Source organism: Cnephaeus nilssonii, assembly GCF_951640355.1.
Source record: "Cnephaeus nilssonii genome assembly, chromosome: 14".
In the NCBI taxonomy this organism is placed as follows: Eukaryota; Metazoa; Chordata; class Mammalia; order Chiroptera; family Vespertilionidae; genus Cnephaeus; species Cnephaeus nilssonii.
In genome coordinates this window covers 15816949-15837025 of record NC_137085.1, presented here as the reverse complement: position 1 = coordinate 15837025, position 20077 = coordinate 15816949, and the positions used below count along the sequence as shown (strand labels likewise).

The window sequence follows — 20077 nt, the reverse complement described above, 5'->3', positions numbered from 1 at the left end:
CTGGAGTTAAAATTCTTCACAAATTTCTGTTGCCAAGGTTTTAGTTGGAGCACAAAGGGCCTTATGTAATCAATCATCTTCTTGCAAATGCTGGGTCAGTGCAGTCCTGGGCATAGGGAAGCGCTGATGGTGAAGGCTGCCCTGCAGCTGCTTCTGGAACTCCACGGGGGCCGGCTGGCTCCTCACCTCCACCTCACCCTCCCAGGAGGGTCACTGAAGCTGTATCTGCACATTCCGTCCTGAGCCCTATGGGGTGGTTGGCTGAGGCCAGCAAATATTGGCTAAGCCAAGACATCCTTCCTGTTGGTTCCCTCTAAAGCCCTTTCAGAAAGATTCATATCTGCCCAAGTTCTTGCACCTCTGACTGTCTCTCCTGCCAGGGACAACCTTCCTGTGTTTGTCCACCCGACAAGCTTTCTGAGCTTCCCTGTGTCAGAGTTGATGCCACCAAATCTATGAAGGTCTTTTCTGATACCCCCTCTCCCACTCCACCTCCCACTCTCCTGCCGCCCAGACCCATGGACAGTTCCTCTGGGACCCCTTCTGGACTCTCCCTCAATTATAGGACCCCCAACATGCTATTTTGTGGCAGTGCTTCTGGTTGAGAGATAGTGAGGCAAGGGCTCGGGTCATTAAGACCTAGGTTAAAATCCTTCCTTCATCACTTTTAAAGTGTGTACCTGGATAAGTTACTTAATTATCCTGAGCCTCAGTTTCCTCAAAACCTGTAACACCACAGGGATGCTATGAGAATCATACTCTATCCCCTCAGTGAATGGACATTTACTTATCTTCTGTCCCTGTGAAACTGGGGGCTCCCAGGGAGCTTGGAGAGTCATTTCCATCTCCCCTGCCCAGCACTGGGGATACTCAGGCATATGTGTGTGAAATGAATAATATGGAAAGAAGTTTTGTGGTCTTTGATGGAAATTTAAGCTAGCGCTAAGACTGTTTACACAAAGTATTATGGGTGTTTCTGGCTTATTGGAAATGGCCTTATTTTAATTTTTAATAAAAATCTAATCTTGAGACTAGTCATCTCATTATTTGATGATAGGTCATTTAGGAGGGAAAAGAGCTAAGACTTCTCTTTGACTGAATGGCATCAAGCTTGGCTTAAACATTTTCCTGCTAAGGTTCCCCCTCCCCCCCATAAGCAGACTAGTGCAATAATACTTTTAAAAGTAGAAACTCTATTGTTTAATTTCTACATTTCAATTGGTCCCAAATACATTTAACACTTTAAATGACAACTATTATAATCTTGCTGCTTTGCAGTCCTGATTTTGTATGAGGAATTTTGAGGTAAGTACTATCATTAAAGGGCTGGTGCTTTAACGTGTCCCCCACTCCCCTCTAAAGAAAGGCAAGCTGTGAAAAAGTGAAAGAGGTAAACATTTTTCTGGGAGACTGTTTTAAAGGTCAAGAAAACCCTGCTTTCTAAAGCGAAGAAAAGGTCATCTTTCACCCTTCAATTTTTGTCCTTTCATTTCATTTTGCAAAAGTTTTTCATGATGTCGCCTTAGTCACTTGAGTAGAGATGCCTAATTTTCTATAAGAAAATAGTGGAACCAATCTTGAGATAGATCAGTGCCTATTTCAAAGGGAAATTATGAAAATTGCTCTGCCTGTACCTTCTTTCCTCATTTCCAAAGAAATGAAGAAGTCTCTCCTACTCTGTTTCTTGTTCAACTTCTTTTCTGTGTAATGGCTTCTTGGAGGAGTGCTAATGAAAGGCGACGCGAAATCGAGATTTGGATTTAGAAAGATGCTGTAATTGAATTCTCTGGCCTCATTAATGAATGATTCTCTTGTCCTTCCCTCTCACCCAAACTTCCACTGACTTCCTCCTTGCCTCCTCCTGAAATTAACCCCATACATTTTCTAGAAGGCTTAGAAGAGTAGGATAAAAGGACTTGTTTGGTTAGAATAGATCTAATAAGTGCTTTTCTATTCTTTTGGAACTAATGGCTCTCTTCCATTTTCTTTTAACTTTTCATTTTGTCATAATTTCAGACTTACTGAAAAATTGTAAGAATAATAAAGTTTTCTGCACACCCTTCACTCAACCCCTACATTTGCGATCCCCCCTCTCCATTTTGAGAGTAATTTGCATACATGATGCCCTTTTACTCATAAGCATACCGTGCATATTTCCTAAATAAAAGAGTATTTTCTTTTATAGCCACAGTGTAATTATTGAAATCATGAAATGAACATCGACCAATACTATTTTCTAATTTAATCATATTCAGAATTTATTCAGATTTTGACTATTGCCCCTTTAGTCTCCTTTAACCTGGAAGAATTTCTCAGTCTTTTTTCGTTTTCATGCCAGAGGTATTTTTGATGAGCACAGGGTATTTAGCAGACTGCCCCTCAATTTGGGTTTGTCTGGGGTTTCCTCGTTAGGTTCAGGATATACATTTTTGGCATTGAATAGCACAGAAGCTGTTTTTCTCAGAGGTATCATCTCTGGGGGCACATGCTGGCAACATGTCTCATTACTGGTGATGTTAACTTTAATCATTTGGTTAAGGTGGTGTCTGCCGGATTTCCACGGAGGAGTTGCCATTTCCCTCTTTCTAATGATTAAGTATCTTGAGGGGAGATATTTAAGACTATGTAATATCCTGTTATTCCTCAAACTTTTACCTCTAGTTTTAACCTCGGTTAATGATTCTTGCCTAAATCAGTTATTATTGTGATGGTTGCCAAATGGTGATTAACCACCATTCCTTCTGCATTTGTTAGTTGAGTTTCTACTGCAAGGAAGAACTTTGCCTTTTAATTTATTTATCTATGTGAATATGCATGCACATTAGTGTGGACTCGTGGATTCTTATGTTATTGGATGAGTTATAATCCTCTTTTATTTATTTTGAAGCTCAAATGCTCCTCGATTTGTCCAGTGGAGCCCGGTGTCCTCTCAGCAGCCCCTGTTACTCTCCGAGTGCTCTGTTCTGCCACGACAAGAGGCCCCAGGCTTTTTGTGTTTTCCCTGCACCAGCCTGGGAATCAGCCAAATTTCCAAGAAGCCCTAGTGTTTTTGTGCTGGTGCTGTGGGTGCTCACTGCTATAGGGGTGTCATTCCAATGCCCTCCCCTTTTATAAACATATTTTGGGACATTCTCTTCACCATCCTGAATGAAATATAATCAACCTTCACACATATTTTTTCAAAGGACAACAACACCTAAATGTTGTTTAAAAAAGAAAAATAATAAAAAGTTCTTTATAACAAAATTTTATACATTTCAATAAGTAACTGCTCTGGGGGCACAGTTACATAAGAATATGTAATTAAGTGGCCTGATGTTTGCATCTAACTGTAGGCTCAGACCTCCCGGTTCCGTGCTTCCCTCCCACCACAGGGATTAGAAACCACACCTTATTTCAGGCGAAATCTGACCTTTCCGTGGTGCAGTGGAGTTCCTTTGAATCCGAATGTTTGCGCCAATAGGGGACCGGTGTTCTGGTGCTCGCAGCTGTTCAGTGTTTGCCTGCATCTAACTGTAATGAATGAGTTTGGATTTAAGGAAAGTAGGACAATTTGATTAAACATTATTCATATTCTTTCTCATATGTCTATATATTATACATGATATCATAAATATGATATTTTAAAATATTTGGCTTTTTAAAAAAATATATATTTTCATTGATTTCAGAGAAGAGGGGAGAGGGAGAGATAGAGATAGAAACATCAATGATGAGAGAGAGAGACAATGATTGGCTGCCTCCTGCACACCCCCAACTGGGGATCAAGCCTGCAACCTGGGCATGTGCCCTGACTGGGAATTGAACCACGACCTCCTGGTTCATAGGTTGATGCTCAACCACTGAGCACACTGGCTGGGCTAAATATTTGGCATTTTACTTACTTACTTACTTACTTACTTACTTATTTTTTTTGAGTTTCTTTCTGGGCCAACAGTTCTTTTGAGACCCAATTTCAATGTCAAACAGTTCCTTATGTGCACATGTCAGCAATGATATTTCAGTTCTGGATGGTGGACAAATGGTGGTAATGCAGGTCCGACCCTCTCTGGTTTCGTCCTGGGCAACCTGCAGTGACGCACAGCTGCTGACTGCTAGTATGGCAAGGCGACGTCAGCATCTTCCATCTCTGGACTGCTTCTCTTCTGTTTTCATGGCTGGAGTAGTCCTGTCGATTCCTCTCTGTTGCCGGAATCCACATGGTCTCAGAGTTGTTTTCTGAAAATATACAAACATATTCTCGACCAAAAGTTAATAAAGGAATATTTCCTATAAATTTGACTTGGGATCCTTTTTCATTTTTTGCCCAAATGATTTTCCTCTGGCTTGTTTTGACACCATGTATGTTTTTCATGGGTGTCTTGCTTTTAGCATTACAATTAATTTTCTAAAGTACAAATTTTCTAGATGTAATTTACTTACAGGATATTTTTCCTTACATGATATTCTTCTACTATCCCCCCTTTTTTGATTTAAATATTAGGAGGCTTTAATATTTGGCATTTTAAACTGTTCTTTACATATAATCACATTGTGTTATGTGGGTAACTCAGATAGCATAAGCCATGTGCCTTTAGTGACACAGTGCTTCTGAAATATTCAATAAAATTCCAGGGCGGGGGAGGTGAAGTATAAGTTTCCCTGTATTTACATGGTTGTTGCATTCCTGGAAAATGGTGGTGCTCAACTTAAATCATGTGGGAAATTCTTTTTGTTTACATGTGACAGTGGATAGGAGGTCTAGGCTATCTCTATGTATACACATAAATAGGTCTTTCACTTTATGAAGGTGTGGCGGGGCTGCCCAGTGCGTGGCAGTCTGGCATTCAGGCCCCTGCCCATCAAATGCCAGTAATACTCTCCATTCACTGGGACAACCAAAAGCACTCCCCAAAATTTCCAAAACCCTCCCTAGGTGGCAGTATTGGTCTCACTGAGAAACACTGATTGATCTCTGTGGAGCAGGAACATTTTTCTCTTCCTTTAAGAAACACAAATACCTGTAATGGCTTAAAGGCGTTTAATTTCTAACACTTTCCAGATTTGTGTCCAACACTGCAGGTTTCCCTGATTTCCACCTTACTTTGAGAATGAGGATTGACCCCGCTCTGTGTCCCTGCCTAGAGAGGGAGGCAGCCTCGGTCTCACTGCACACAGGGTGGGCGTCCCCACAGGGGAACAAGGTCGTGACCTCTCATAGCACAGTGCTATCCTGTAGGCAGTCTTGTCATAACCCTTGTTCTCCAGAGAGCTTCTAGAGAGAGTTCTGGAAGTCCTAAGCAGAGAAATCCCTCCATTGTATAGATGAGGAAACTGAGACACAGAGAAGGAAAGTGGCCTGGCCCAGTAACACAGCAAGTCAGAGATACTCCTGAGGCCTAGAGACTAGAGAATAAACAAATGTTAGGGATTGGAAAGGACCTGAGAAACCATCCAGGCCATTCCCCCTGGGTGACCAGGCTCCAGCCTGTACATGATCATCTTTAAAAATAGCTGGTTCCTCCTCTGTAAAACTCAACAAGGACTCTGCCTCATGGGCTGTTGGCAGACGCTCATGGGATGAGTATTAAATAAGATCGCTGTAGACCACCCACCACGATGCTCAATGAATGGCTGTTTCTTTCTCTTGCCCCTTTCCTCCCCCCAGTGTGACATGTTTAAAGCAACTTCTAGATATTTAGGAAGCGTTTACAGCTCGCGATAAAAAGGTTTATCAGAGTAAAAGCACTCAGACTTATCTCTGCTGTGTGTGGACTCCCCCTTTGTTAGATAACCGGGAATGCTTTAAAAAGTATCCGGGCGAACCACTAACAAGGAGATCAATCCTATTTGGATTCAAGGTGAAGGCAAAAGAGTAAATGGTCCCTCAGATTAATTGTTGTATATTTAGTGTTATAATACATATTGACTAATGTCACCATTGACTAATGTCACCGTGTCACCATGTCTTATACATGGAAATGATAATCAGTCCACATTATTAATGAGAATGTAGGTGAGCTCCTGTCGGTGTTCTCCAGGTGCATTACAGTTTTACAAGTGTTCCCTGGGCATGCATGGCTGGAAATGCTGGGCCAGAGAGCTTTATTGTAATCCCATTTTTTACATGGATGAGGTTAGTGTTGCTGTAGGGTAACAAATACCCTACTATTTTTTGTGCACATCTCTCTGTGACTGTTAGTTTATGGGATTGTATCCTGATATCCTGAAATGCTGTCCTGTTGAGTTGTAGCACAGCTGCCCTGCCTTTATGGGTCATAGGCGAGGTCTCAGAGCCGAGCCTCCCGGGACCTGATGGCTCCTAGGGCCTGGAAGACACTGCCTGCCACCGCCTGGGGGCACACTGAAGAGCCCTGGCACGCTGAGACCAGAGTCTCTAAACAAAACTATGTAGTTGCAGTCTCTCCTCTGTTTATCTCCCTTCTGCTCCCCTCGGGTCATTGATAAAGGCTTTTTAAAGCTTTACATCTGGTCCTGAGGAACTAAGGAAAGTGTTGGAGCCCATGCTTGGTTCCGAGCACTGAAGGGGGTCAGTGACTAGTGGTGGGACAGTGACTAGTGAGATATCCCCCAAGGGAAGTGGATTTGGGGCAAGAGACTGCGGAGCCTGTTCCCACATGGAGAGATGTCCTCCACTCCCTCTCAGATTTATTAAGGAAACCGGGAAGTTTTCTCACAGGTGACTCTGAAGTTAAGTGATGGCCAGAAGTTAGGAAGGGACTGCTGGGCTGACATTCCCTGTGAGCCCATGGAGAGCTGAGCCCAAGTTCTCGTTCCGTGGCCACCTCCCATTGAAGTGAAGGGGGTGGGGTGGGACCCAGTGTTTGTTAAAGGAAAAGTGGCGTACAGAGCTGGCCTTACATGGCACAGGAGGAGTTTCTTTGTAAAACTCGCCCAGCTTGGCTGCCAACCAGCGTGCTCATTTAGAACACCACAGAGCATCGGTGATCAAAGGCATGTCGGAGTAATTCCTTCCATGTCAACACCTTCCCGCTTCTCCCTGACATTTAAACCAGCGGCTGGAATCCAGCGCTTGTGGAGACCCTGACCTTACTCGCCTGATGTAAACCATCAGGCTAATGACTGTCTGGTCCCCGGCAGGCACTTGGCTGCCCAGCCTGGTTCTCGAGTAGATTGGTGTCTTGGCTTGCGGGTTTCCATGCAGTAGAGGGAAACCTCTAGTTACAAAATCCCAAAATGAAAATGCTGTTACTTATCTTGTAGATTAGATCTCCTGTGTACATGGTGACAGGCCTGGCCCAGTGCCTGGCGCTCGTCATTCCTGCAGTGGGTGGAAGGGCATTGGGAGGGAAGATGCCCGGTGTGAGTGTTGCAAAGTAGGACACGGATATTCTCATAGTTGTTAAAGTGCAGTGTGTAAAGTATGGCAAGAATGTAAGAGGCATATGAGGGACTCTGGTGCTGGGAAGGAGGAAAGCTAGGGCTTTTGATTGTAATGGAGTCATATACATTTGAGGTGAGCTAAAGATTATTTCGCCAGTTCATTAGCAGGAAAGCCTCAGTATCGGAAAAACGATTTTAGCTGGAAGGGGAGCTTACTCAGCAATCGAGTGTTGTGTTCAGATGGAATCAGCGCGATGCCTTCTGGGACCTCAGTAGGAGACTGTGGGGAAGAAAGGAAGGGAGTGAGGCCTGTGAGGCCAGGGCGGCAAACCAGGCTGTGGACTCTGCTGTATGGCCCAAAGGAGTAGAGGAAAGGCTGCCATCCAAGGGGACCAGGAAACAGCTGAGACAGGCCCAGTCACCAGGGAGCCACGCTGGTCTGAGATGAGCCTCAGTAGGGAATCTGGAGGACGATCAGGAAACCAAGGCAGAGTGATACAGTAGAAAGAACTGATAACAACAGTAGTGCTGTGCTAAGTCCAAATGTGAGGCATTATTTTATCCTTACAGCAGCATGGGAGCTGGGCACTGTTCTTCCTGTGATGGGAGAGGATACTGGACACAGGTCAGGGCCCTGCTGCTAGGAGGCAGCCGATCTGAAATTTGAACCCAGGTCTGTCTCCAAAGCCCGTGCCCTGCACTCTGCTGCTCCCCACGGACACTCAGATACGTGGCCCCAGTGAAGGTGAAGGGGAGCAGCAGCCTAGGGGGCCCCATGCCAGGGCCCTTAGGAAGTAGCTTCAGGCCCAGCAGGCCTGGTCTGAGCCCCTGTGCTAGGGATTCTCAGGGGGAGAGGGGGAGGGTGGGACAGGCCAGGCAGGGCTGACTGGCCTGGCCGGTGAACCAGGTGTCCTTGGGTTCTCACTCCCCTTATGTGGCTTCAGCAATAAAGGTTCAGGTGTTATGGGGGGAGCTGAAAGGAACGTGGACAGTCTCACAACTGGTTCCTTCCTGTTAAGCAGGATTTATTGTCCCAGGTGTGTTCTAGAGTGGGGCTTTGATTGTTCACTAATGATGGGTAGATTATGGCCACGTAAAGTTGCTATTGACTGAAAGTGGGATCCATTGCATTGCCTTGTCAACACCTGGATTTGGGCAAAGTGTGCAGAGTGGCTCCTCTTTGCTATTTGGTTGTCATGATCAGAAGGGCCAGCTTCCCCAAGCTGCCTCGTGATGCTGTCACCTCCCAGGTAAATTTGAGAGCACCTTCAAAGGAAAGGGCACCTGGGGCCCAGGACTTCTGGCTGAGGGACTGCAGGCTTCTTACTTTATTCTTTGGACCTCAAGGTCCTCATTCTTCCTAGAATGGAGATTTGATCATTAAATCAGGTGACAGCTCTGAAAAGCACTGAAATTTATTGTAATACCAAACGCACGCGATATTGTATTGAGAACGAGGAGAGAGTGCTTATTCCTAAGGTCTTACCTGAAAGACCACTCCAGATGCGCCCATCAGTTATGGTAGAAAGAACCTGGGGTTGGAAATCTGGAAATTTTATGCTGTAGTTCTGGCTCTGCCACTAGTTGTATGGCCTTGGTCACGTCTTCCGTTTCTTTGTTTATAAAGTGTGTGTGTGTGTGTGTGTGTGTGTGTGTGTGTGTGTGTGAGTGATAATTCCTTCCTGGCTAGATGTGGAGATATAGGCAACTAGCTCTGTGGCTGTGTGGAGTCCCTCTTCTTACCCTGCTGGCCCCAACTCAGGCAAGATGAGCAGGTTGGCTTGGCTATAACTTTGTATTCCCACAGTGATTTCCCTTCTTACTGTATTAAACAGAAGTTCCTACATCTCAACTGCTTTGAGTTTTCCCAAAGAACATAGTTGTCATGGAAAGGTCACAGACTTTTGACTCTGATCAACTTGGTTTCATTATAACTTTACTGCCCGTTGGCTGTGTGACCTTGACCCTGGGACCCCATCCTTTCTTGCAGGGCTGTTGTGAGGATTCCCTGGATGGTGGCTGCATAGCACATAAGGCAGGAGATGTGTCCCACGGGTGGTAGTTTTCCCTTTCCGCTTTCTTATCTTTAAAATACTTTTGTTTCTATAGAAGAAGTTAGTTTATCTGGCAATCTATCAACTAGATATATGTTAATTAATGTTTCTGGGTTCATAAATGCTATGGCAATCTAGCTTTCTTATCACTTCATTTTGGAAAACATTTATTAAGCACTCACTCAGCTATATACTGGGAATAGTGAGTAAAATAAGACCTGGTCTTCATCCTCAGCGAGCACATCCTCAAATGGGAGAGATGTCATCACAATCAATAATAATAGCCTACCATTTGTTAGCCCCGGCACTTCACATTCTTTGCCTTTTTTAATCCTTATACTAACCCTATGGCAGAGGCACTACCATTACTCCTATTTTCCAGGTTAACAAACTGAGGCCAGAGAGGTAAGGAAATTGTTGAGGGTTATGTAGCTACTAAGTGGCAATAGGGCTGGGCTCCATAGCACTGGAGGGAGTCTAGCTTCAGCACCCATATTCTTAGCTTTCACAATGTACTTAAATATCCTACATAATAAAAGCCCAGTGACCATAACGGCAGAACGACCAGAATGACCACTCGACCAGTCGCTATGAGGTGCACTGACCACCTCTTGGTTCCTTTCCCCAGCCGGCAGGCTCCCATCGCCCGATGGCAAACAGGGACCCAGGGGTGGGTGGCGGGGGATGCAGGCAGTGCCAGCCTGGCTCATTGTAGAAGCTTTAGCCATCATCCGCGGAACGGAGGACCCGGATCTCTCCCCCAACCTCCCAGCCCACATTTCCAGACAATTATAGAATCTCCCCAGCTGGGTGCCCTCTAGGTCCCTCTATCTAGCTCAACCTCTTCCCGGCATCCCCTCCAGTGGTCGGCAAACTGCGGCTCACGAGCCACATGCGGCTCTTTGGCCCCTTGAGTGTGGCTCTTCCATAAAATACCACATGCGGGCGCATACGTACAGTGCAATTGAAACTTCGTGGCCCATGCGCAGAAGTTGGTTTTCGGCCTGGGCGAGTCTATTTTGAAGAAGTGGCATTAGAACACTCAAGGGGCCAAAGAGCTGCATGTGGCTCGCGAGCCGCGGTTTGCCGACCACTGCCCTAAACCCCTCTTACTCCTCTTACATTCCCTGTGAATATAACATCATCCACCTAGACATTCGGAAGTTGTCCCACATGCTCCTGTCTCCCTCACCTAGTCACCCAGTCCTGTCGATCTTACCTCCAAAATATTCCTCAAACCAGCCTCCTTTCCCTAATCCCACTGCGAGCCTCGGCTCAGGCATTTTCCCTCTGTCCCTGACCGCATACCCTACCCCCAAACTGTTTTCTACGCAGCAGCCAGAATAATATTTCTAAATACACGGCTAATTATGTTGCTCTCTCCTCAAAACCTTCACAGACTCCTCATCACTTCAGGACATTGTCCAAACTTTCCAAAATGATATTCAGGGCCATTCCCTGTCAGGCCCTCTCTCATGCCCAAGTTTGGTCTTCCATTCCCCTTCCTCACATACCCCTCATTCATTCTAGACGTGGGTTCTGGAACCTGCCGCCTGCGCTCAGATCCTGACTCCAGTCCTGCTGGCTGTGTACCTTTGGCAGATTTTTTAACATTCCTGGGTCCCCATTTCCTCATCTGTAAAATAGGATTGTTGAGGATTGAATGAGATAGTGCGTGCGAAGTGCTTCCAACAGTACCTGACCCCGAATATGTGCCCGGTGGGTTTGGGCTGATGTGATTGTTGTTGCAGTGATCTGGCCCGGCAGGTCTCAGCAGTTAGATTTCCAGTGCACTCCCCGCTCCACCCACTCTCTGCTCTCCAGCCATCGGGGCACTTTGCAGTTTCCCAGACACATGCCACTCTCTCCTGCCTTCATAAAACCCATGTGGCAGCATCTTCCTGCTCAGATCTTCCTCTTTGCCTCAACTGCCTACCTCACAGTCTGGCCCTGGGTAGCCTAATTTTCAACTGACTCAGGAATTGCCTGAATGCTGGGAGTAGGGATTTGCCCTGAGTGTGAGGCTCGGTCTTCTGAAGCTGGAAGGGGAAAGGGCTGGTCCCTGCACCCTGTCCAGCATGTGCTTTGTGACATGTTTGTCTCCCCAGAGGCTTGTTTTTGCTTAAGATCTGCCTCTGCCTGTGCCATGAAGGGTCTGGGTTGCTAAGATTGAACATACATCCACCCGAGTGATAGAGGACTACTCTAACTGGCTTTGACTTCCCGGGTATTGCAGATACAGTTTCTTAAGAAATCGTCCTCCTACCTGCCCCTCACTGCTAATAGTGCTTTATGGCTTGGTATTCCTGTTGCTGAATTTCTCTCTCAAAATATTTTAGCATGCTTCCCCCAGATGCCCAGCCAACTTCCTCAAGTGCATCGTAAATCTCCCATCCAGATCCGCTCTGGTGGATTATCCCGATGTGCTGCTCACAGCAGCTCAGTATGAACTCTCCGCCGATAAATGTCACTTACATGTTTATAACACAGCCTTCAACTGTGGTGATGTCAAGATAAATCATTGTTAGAACCTGTGTGCTGGCAGAAGCCAGGAACCTTAGTGTGACCTCTTTATTTTATAGGTGAGTACAACAGAGGCCAGGAGGTCAAGTGACTCTTTCAAGGTCACTCTCCCAAGGTCACCTGACTGAAGTGGGAGTAGGAGCTAGATTTTCTGTCTTTCGCTTCAGTAGTCTTTCTATTACACCAAAAGCTATTTCTTTTCTATTTTTTAATTTAAAAAATTTTCAACTTTATAAAAATTGTGGGAAAATATGCATAACATAAAACTACCATCTTAATCATTTTTAAGTGTCCAGTTCAGTGACATTAAGTACAGTCACATTGTTGTCCAACCATCACCACCATCCATCTCCAGAACTTTTTTCATCTTCCTGAACTGAAACTCTACCCATCAAACACTAACTCCCTCCCCCAGTCTCTGGCGACCATCATTCTACTTTCTGTCTTTATGAATTTGACTACTCTGGGTACCTCATAAGTGGAAGCATACAGTATTTGTCCTTTTATGTCTGGCTTATTACTTCACTTAACATAGTGTCCTCAAGGTTCATCCATGTTGTTGCAGATGTCAGAATTTCCTTCCTTTTTATGGCTGAATAATATTCCATCGTGTGCGCACACCATATTTTTTTAAATCCTTCTTTTGCTGATGGACACTTGGGTTGTTCCCACCTTTGACTATTGTGAGCAATGCTGCTATGAACAAGGAGGTACAACTATCTGTTCACCAAAAGCTATTCCTTATAAAAATCTTTATATTTAGAGGCACTCACTGCTGCCTGCAATTGCTATTTTTTTTCTAACAGAAAGTTTAGAAAATACAAAAAAAGTGCAATGAGGAATATAATAATTACTGATTTTTATGGCATATATTTCCAGAATTTCATATTCATGTTGACCCAAATTTTAAAAGTTTATATAGGCTGAGAGAATTTAAACAGATAGGCCAATCTGTGTAGTAGGGAGGACCCTTGGAAATAGTTAGGACAGAGAATGAAAACTGAATGTGACCTTGGCTAACCCTGGCATTTTAGAGATGAGTTCATCCCAAAGTATAATCTTACCTTTACAGTACCACAGCTTTTTAGTGGTGCTTCTTTAAGACAATTTTAACATCTTAATAGAGTGTCTTACTGCTAAGAAGAGCCAGAATTTTGAATGTGGGGAGTGGGGGGTTGTCCCAGTTATATTTCTTAAATATCCACTAGGGGGCAGTAAAAGACACATAAATTTTTTAACAGGCCAGATGACTGCCAAGCAATCAGGCCACCACATCCTCGTGGTATCTCTTTCAGCCATCAATGCATACAGTTACAAGATAATGGATTTCACATCCAACAGCAGGTTTGGGTAAAAATGGAGATACCATCAGCTTTAGCCTAAGAGCAGGTCTTCCTCATGTTCAAGCTGACATCGATGCAGAAAACTTCATTTAGTATGTTAATCCCAGATTATCTTTTTAGTTAAGTCACATTAGTCCAGTGACTCTCAAACTGAGTGAACATCAGAGTCACCCACCATGCTTTTTCCAAAATACACCTGCCCAGGTCTTTCCCCACATCTATTAAGTCAGAATTTCGGGGGTTGGGGCCTGGTTATATAGATTATATTTAGATTCTGGTCCATGACTTCTTGCTAAGAACCAATGCATTAGTTCTTAACATTAATAACTTTAAATAGCTGGGAGCAAAGGGTCACCCTTGAGTAAAACCTCAGAGGAGAATGGATTTGAAATTTTAGAAAATCTCTCTCCCTTTTTAAAATAGAAGTTGCTGAAAGATCTGGGGGCTGGGGAACCACTTTCAGCACAACTATCTGGCTTTCCCATCGACTGTGCCAGGAACCCAGACAGAAGGTCCTGGCAAACTCGGCGTCTGTGCTTCCAGTTCCAAGGAGGCCATGCTCAGGGGCTACCCTCTTTAATGTGAAGACAGAGACCAATACTGTCTGCTCCATTAAGAGAATCTTTCCTATAGTATTCAGGAAAAAGAGACCTTTGATTTTATCTTATCAGAGGTAAAAATGACGCAGGGAATGTGCAGTGGGGTGAAAAGACCTCAGCTTTCAACTTCACCATCCCCTTAGCCAGTTGTGGGACCCAAGCAAGTCATGTCACCTCTCAGAGCGTCAGCTTCGGCATTTGAATTATAGAGGACTGGGCTGTGCTGATCTCCGAGGATCATTCCAATTCTAAAAATTCAGCGATTCTGTTAGCATTAATAATCCTGATTTGTATGGTACTACCCTGGCAAAGAGCAAAAGAAATATCCAGTAATGCAATGAATGGCAGAGACTATTGACCATGTAGTTTAATTTATTTAAGGCATATACTGGATTCAAAGGAGAAAATATTGCTCCTGATAATATATTAAACTGTTAGCATCTTCAGCATTGCAAAAGCTTTCCAGAGGGAGGAATTACCCATCGGTGCAAAGCTGACATTTTTCACTTCCTGATCCATAACTGCCATTTCTCCAGCACACTTCTATTTACTGTAAAGGGCCAAATGTATGAATGCTTTGGATGAATATTAAATAACTACACATCAACGTCAAGGTCACAGTTGTAAGAAAGGCTTGGTGGAGGGCCCAGGGAGGCTTGCATTGATCTCTGGTGAGGTTCCATTCTCGAATCCTGCTGACAAGGGGGAAAAATTGATGTGGGCCATTATTAAGGCTTTAAGTGTTTCTCCATTGTTAAAGATCTTTTACAAGCCTGGAGTAACTGATAGTGCCCAAGGAATTGGCAAAAGCTTCACTTAGAAATATAGGCTGGTCAGAGAGATAAGTAAAACTCAGAGTGCACATGTCCTGGGTTGGGCTTACACAGCAAAGGTGGAGGCCAGGGCGAGCCCAGCGCTGGGGCATGCCGCCTGCACTCTGAGTTACAGACTTCAGAATGGAAGGAAGGCCTGTTCTTGGGCTCTTTCATGCCAGATGTGGCAGAGAGAGTGGCTTTAAAGCCCATCCTTGAATTTCCTCCAGCCCCTTCACCCCGTCCTCCTGTGAAAACCTCCTCTCCTGTGTTCAGCCCATACATTCCCCACAGCTGCATGAAGGATATGACAAGGGTCCGGGGGAATTGGCTGCATATGAATTATGCAGACCTGAATCCAGACTGACTGTCTGGACTGGTCAAGTGGCCTGGATAATTATGTGAATGTCCTGCTGACCTGGAGCTGGTAGGACAGCAAATATTGTGGATGGCAGAATCTAGTTTCATAAAGGTCTCAATAGACTGAAGGATTGGTTACGTGTGCTAGGTGAGCCTGATAAGAGATATAAATGATGAAACTAGCATTTCTGTGCACTGGCTCTGTGTTTAGTATTGTGCTTGGCCCTTTGCAATTTTTGTTTATTTCTTCCTTACAATGATCCATGAGGGTTTGTTTTATATTCCCATTTTTAAGACAAGGAACTCAGACATGGCAGTACAAAAGGAGGTACAAGCACATTAGAGTCTTTGATCTGGATTCCAATCCCAGTTCCGCCCCTCTGTTAGCTGGCAAGTTACTCCATCTTTGAAAAACAGCCTCAGCTAGGCTTGATGGCTGCCTTGGATGTGTCAGGGCCTGTGGGCTTAGCCCTTTGCATTTATTATCTCATTCATTCTCAGAACACTCTTTCTCCTCTTTTACAGATGAGGAAGGCACAGATAACTTAAGTAATTTGCCCAAGGTCACACAGTAAGTAGTAGGGCCAGGATTCGAGACCAGGCAGCCTGACGCAACGCCCAGACTCTTAACAACTGATGCACCATCTCCTGCTTTCTGTATCATAAGAGGAGAGCCACCATATTTTCTTAGATAACTTACGTAAAGTGCCTGATATAGTGCCTGGCACATAGTTGGCACTCTTAAACAGTAATAGATCATCATCATCATCAATTACATGACTTGCTCAGGGTTATAGCTAATAACCAGCAAAGATCTGGGATTCGAACCCAGGTCTAATGACAGCAAATCCACTGTGTTCTCGATCTCCCTCTTGGAGGACAAGATTGGGGGGAAGCCTTGGGTTACTGTGTTGGTACCTAGCACAGTGTTATCTCCCTGGCAGGTGCTCAGTGAGTGTCACATAGGCAAGACTCAAGTTGTTACTCATTCACTAAACATTTGCCAACATCCTGCTCTGTCTTGGGGGTCCAGAGAGAAGAAAAACATCATGCTAACCTTTCTTTTCTCCCCCCAGGTTCAAATGGTGAAAGACGGTGACCCCTCCTGGAAACCCACTTTTATTGTGAAACCTGATGGTGGTTGTCAGGGTGACGGAATCTACCTCATTAAAGACCCCAGTGACATCCGCCTGTCAGGGACCCTGCAGCGCAGGCCGGCGGTGGTCCAGGAGTACATCTGCAAACCTCTCCTTATCGACAAGCTCAAGTTTGACATTCGCCTGTATGTCTTACTGAAGTCCTTGGACCCCTTAGAGATTTACATAGCCAAAGATGGACTCTCCAGATTTTGTACAGAGCCATATCAGGAGCCCACTCCCAAAAATCTGCACCACATCTTTATGCACTTAACCAACTACTCACTGAACATCCATAGCGGTAACTTTGTCCACTCGGATAGCACTAGCACAGGCAGCAAAAGGACTTTTTCTAGCATTCTTTGTAGGTTGTCTTCCAAAGGCGTTGACATCAAGAAGGTCTGGTCTGATATCATCTCCTTGGTGATTAAGACCGTCATTGCCCTGACTCCAGAGCTCAAAGTTTTCTACCAGTCGGACATCCCTGCAGGGAGGCCGGGGCCCACATGCTTCCAGGTAACCATCCCTGGTTCCCAGCCGAGAGTTCCCAGCCTTGGCCTCATGGGGGATGAGCGTGGGGGAGGGGGAGTGGCCGGAGATGGGGAGGGGTGGTTGCTGGTGTGATAAACCGGGGTCCAACTTGTGCTTTCTATTTGCTAGCTGTGTGATTTGGGGTAAGTTACTTCCCTCTTCTCATCTATAAAATGAGACAAATAGTATCTCCCTTAAAGGATCAAGGATCTTATAAGAATTAAATGAGACAACGTATGCAAAGCACAGTGCCTGCCATTCATTTATGCATTCTTTCTTTCGGCAATTTTTACCGCCAGCTGAGTAGGGGGCCGGGCACTGTCTGAGCTCCTAGTGAGACAGTGGCGTGATGGGACAAGGGTCAGAATTTAGGGGACTGAGCCAGAGTGTGGTAGGGAAGGAAATGAGGATGAGGATAGAGCATTCTTTCAGGTCATTTGGCTGTGAAGGTGAGGGTGGGGTGGGGGGTGGAGGAGGAGGGAAAGAGGGACATGGAGTTCAGGCACCCAGAAGGCACAGTTTTCTGCCACCAGATAAACAGAATGGGAAGGAGATAATAAGACGGAGTCTGGGACCCTCTCCATCTAATCTTTTAAAGTATCTTGCAGCATTTGTATATAAAAAAGAGTTCACGGACATATATGTAAGCATATATTCACAGAACAACAAAATAATCATCCCCAGCCCACCTCCCAACCCCAGAGTTCCAATTACCATGCTGCTCCCCATCCCATTCTGACCCCCGAAGCATCCATTATCCTGAATTTTATGTTTATCGCTTCCTTGCTTTAAAAATATTTACAGTACCCTGAATGTATCCCTAAACAACATATTGTTTGCTTTGCTTGCTTTTGAGCTTTGTGAGAACTCTGTTATAAGGTGTGTAGACAGAGTAACATTCTTTCCATGCATGTTCATGGGAATCACTGGTGCCGTTTGATTCCCACTGCTGCAGAGCCCATTGTGAGTGTGCACAGTCTGTTCATCAGTTCTCCTGCCAGTGAACACTAGGGTTGTTTCTAGTCCCCTGTCTAAAACCGTGACAGGGAAGTAACAGCAGAGAGGAGGCTGGTCCCGGAGGGGGTGGGGAGGTTGCACTCCAGGGAGGCTACCTCAGGCGCTGGGCACTAGTCAGCGGGATTTTCAGGCAGGCTGGTGGAACCCTTTGGGGGCGGGAGGGAATCCAGGCAATGATCAGTTTCAGGAGGGGCTAATTGTCATCCAGAGACCTGTCCGTAGGCTCTTGGACTCCCAGGCTTTGGTTCCCAGGCAGGATGTCCAGCTCAGCCATCAGGTACGTAGCTTATGGCATTAGAAAGGGTCAGTGGGCAGAACCTAGAGGTAGCACCAGAAAAAACAGGGCCTGGCCGGAGCCATCAATACGTTAGGGCAAAGGAGGCATTTGCAACGTGGAGGCATCCAGGGGTCATCCCGGGGGACTGTGTGGTCACATCTGTTTGGCCGTGACAGCTATTCCAGGAGTATCATGTGGGCCTGGCCTGCATGGCCAAGCCACAGAGCCCTGGCACAGTGAGAGTGCAGGGTGGAGGGCCAGGGCGGTTGTCTTGCTGTGGACAAGTGGCCTGGGCGGCCATTGGGGTGGAACCAGGGGCCCAAGCTGTGGGGAACTGGAGGGCAGACAGGGAGAGAGCCACTGGTTTGGACAGATCACATCTAGCAAATGGAACCCCAGTCCTGTGACCATTTTCCATTGCTTGACCACACTAAACGCTTCCAGGCCTGGGGTCAGGGGAGGAGCACAGCACCAGAAGTAAACTCCAGGGGGAGCTCTTGGGCCTCTGCTTCTTTGTGAATGACCACTCACTTCCCACCTGCCTCCCTAGGAGCCTTGTGAAGAAATGTAGGTGAAAAGGCTTTGACAACTAGAAAGTGTTAGGTATTTGAAATGTGTTTATCACACATTTCAGACTCATAGCAATTGATAAAATATTATCCTTTTCTCCTTGGAGTCCTCTCTTGCTTTTTTTATTCGTATCACTTGTTAAAACACTTGTTAGTTTGAGTTTCATACACCTGAATTAACTTGGAACCCAAAGATTTAGGGACAATGTATGGTTCTGCCATTGACTTGCTGTGTGATGTTGCATACGTCACTTAATTTCTCTGTGCCTCAGTTTCCTCAACTACCTTACAGGCTTGTTGCCCAACTCACATGAGATAAAGATTATGCAGGGCTCTGCAAACTATAATAATGTTCTGTGCATGTATAGTATGATGCATTGTTTCTTTGCTATGAAGCCTCTTTTGCTTATAGCTTGGGCCTGGCCCAGACTGCAGCATTCCAGGACATAAACGCCAGCCGGTAAAAGTACATTTATCTTAAACATGTGACTGTGACCCCTTTCCAATCATAGCCACAATAACTACTTGGGAAATCGTGATAGCCCATAGCGGCTGCTGGCGTAGCTCGGGCTGTGGGCAGGTTTCCTGCAATGTGTTGCCTAGGAACGTGGCCGCCCTGTCATTCTGGCCTTTCCCCCTGTCATTTCCCTGGTCGCCCCCAGCAACATATCCTCATGTCAGTCTTCTTGAGGGCAGAAGTGTGACCTTGGCTTAAACAGTGAGGTCTGTCTGGGTGTAGATGATTCATGTGGCAGAAATGCACAGGCGGAGGAAAAGTTTCCAGCTCAGCGTTCAAGAACATCCGATCCCAATTCCATTGCTCGGTCTCTATCTGCCTATAGCTCCGTGTCTAATTCTCTCCTTGGCTGTGACCTTCTCTCCTTCCCCCCGCCCCCATGTCTGGAGGAGACACCTTCCCTAGGTCCTCAGGTGCTTCTCCTCTTTCTTCATTGTTCTTGTGACTTCCTCCTGCCCCTTCAGCCCCAGACAGCCCATGGGAAGGAGGGGAAGAAACAGTCTATGGGTCTTGCAAGGCCTTGGGTTTTGTTCTCAGATGCCCTGGGTTTGAGCTAATCCCAGCTCCTCCTTCCAGCACTTCTAGCTGCAAGCTTGGCAAGTTAGCCTCTCTTTACCCCAATTTCCTTATCTGCAAATAGAGATACTATTTGTATCTACCTCACAGAACTGTTGTAAGATTGAATGAGAGAAAGCCATATGGAACATTTGGCACAGTACTGAGCACACAGTAATCACTTAATAAATGACAGTTTTAATTATTATATCATGTTATTTATAACAACAGTTCTCAAACTTGTCTCTGAGGAAGCGCCTTGAGGTTATATGGAGCCATGAAATTGTCTGGAACACCAGTGTTCCTAGGCACCTAGTTTAAGAACCAAGTCCTTAGCTTAGTGTTGGCTGCCTCCCAGCCTGGCTCCAACCTCACTTCCCCCCCTCACCCCCCCCCCATCCTTCCTGAACCTTTTAGGCTCACCAAATAGAGCCAATTCC

The 20077-nt window shown here is 45.6% G+C and overlaps 1 protein-coding gene across 1 annotated transcript in view; it reads left to right on the top strand.

Moving 5' to 3' along the window:
• The window catches only part of TTLL11 (tubulin tyrosine ligase like 11), a 193253-nt gene that overhangs the window by 56521 nt on the left and 116655 nt on the right, over positions 1–20077 (top strand). The window contains 1 exon segment of the mRNA XM_079789791.1: positions 16112–16687. Within this exon segment, the coding sequence (XP_079645917.1) occupies positions 16112–16687 (576 nt within the window).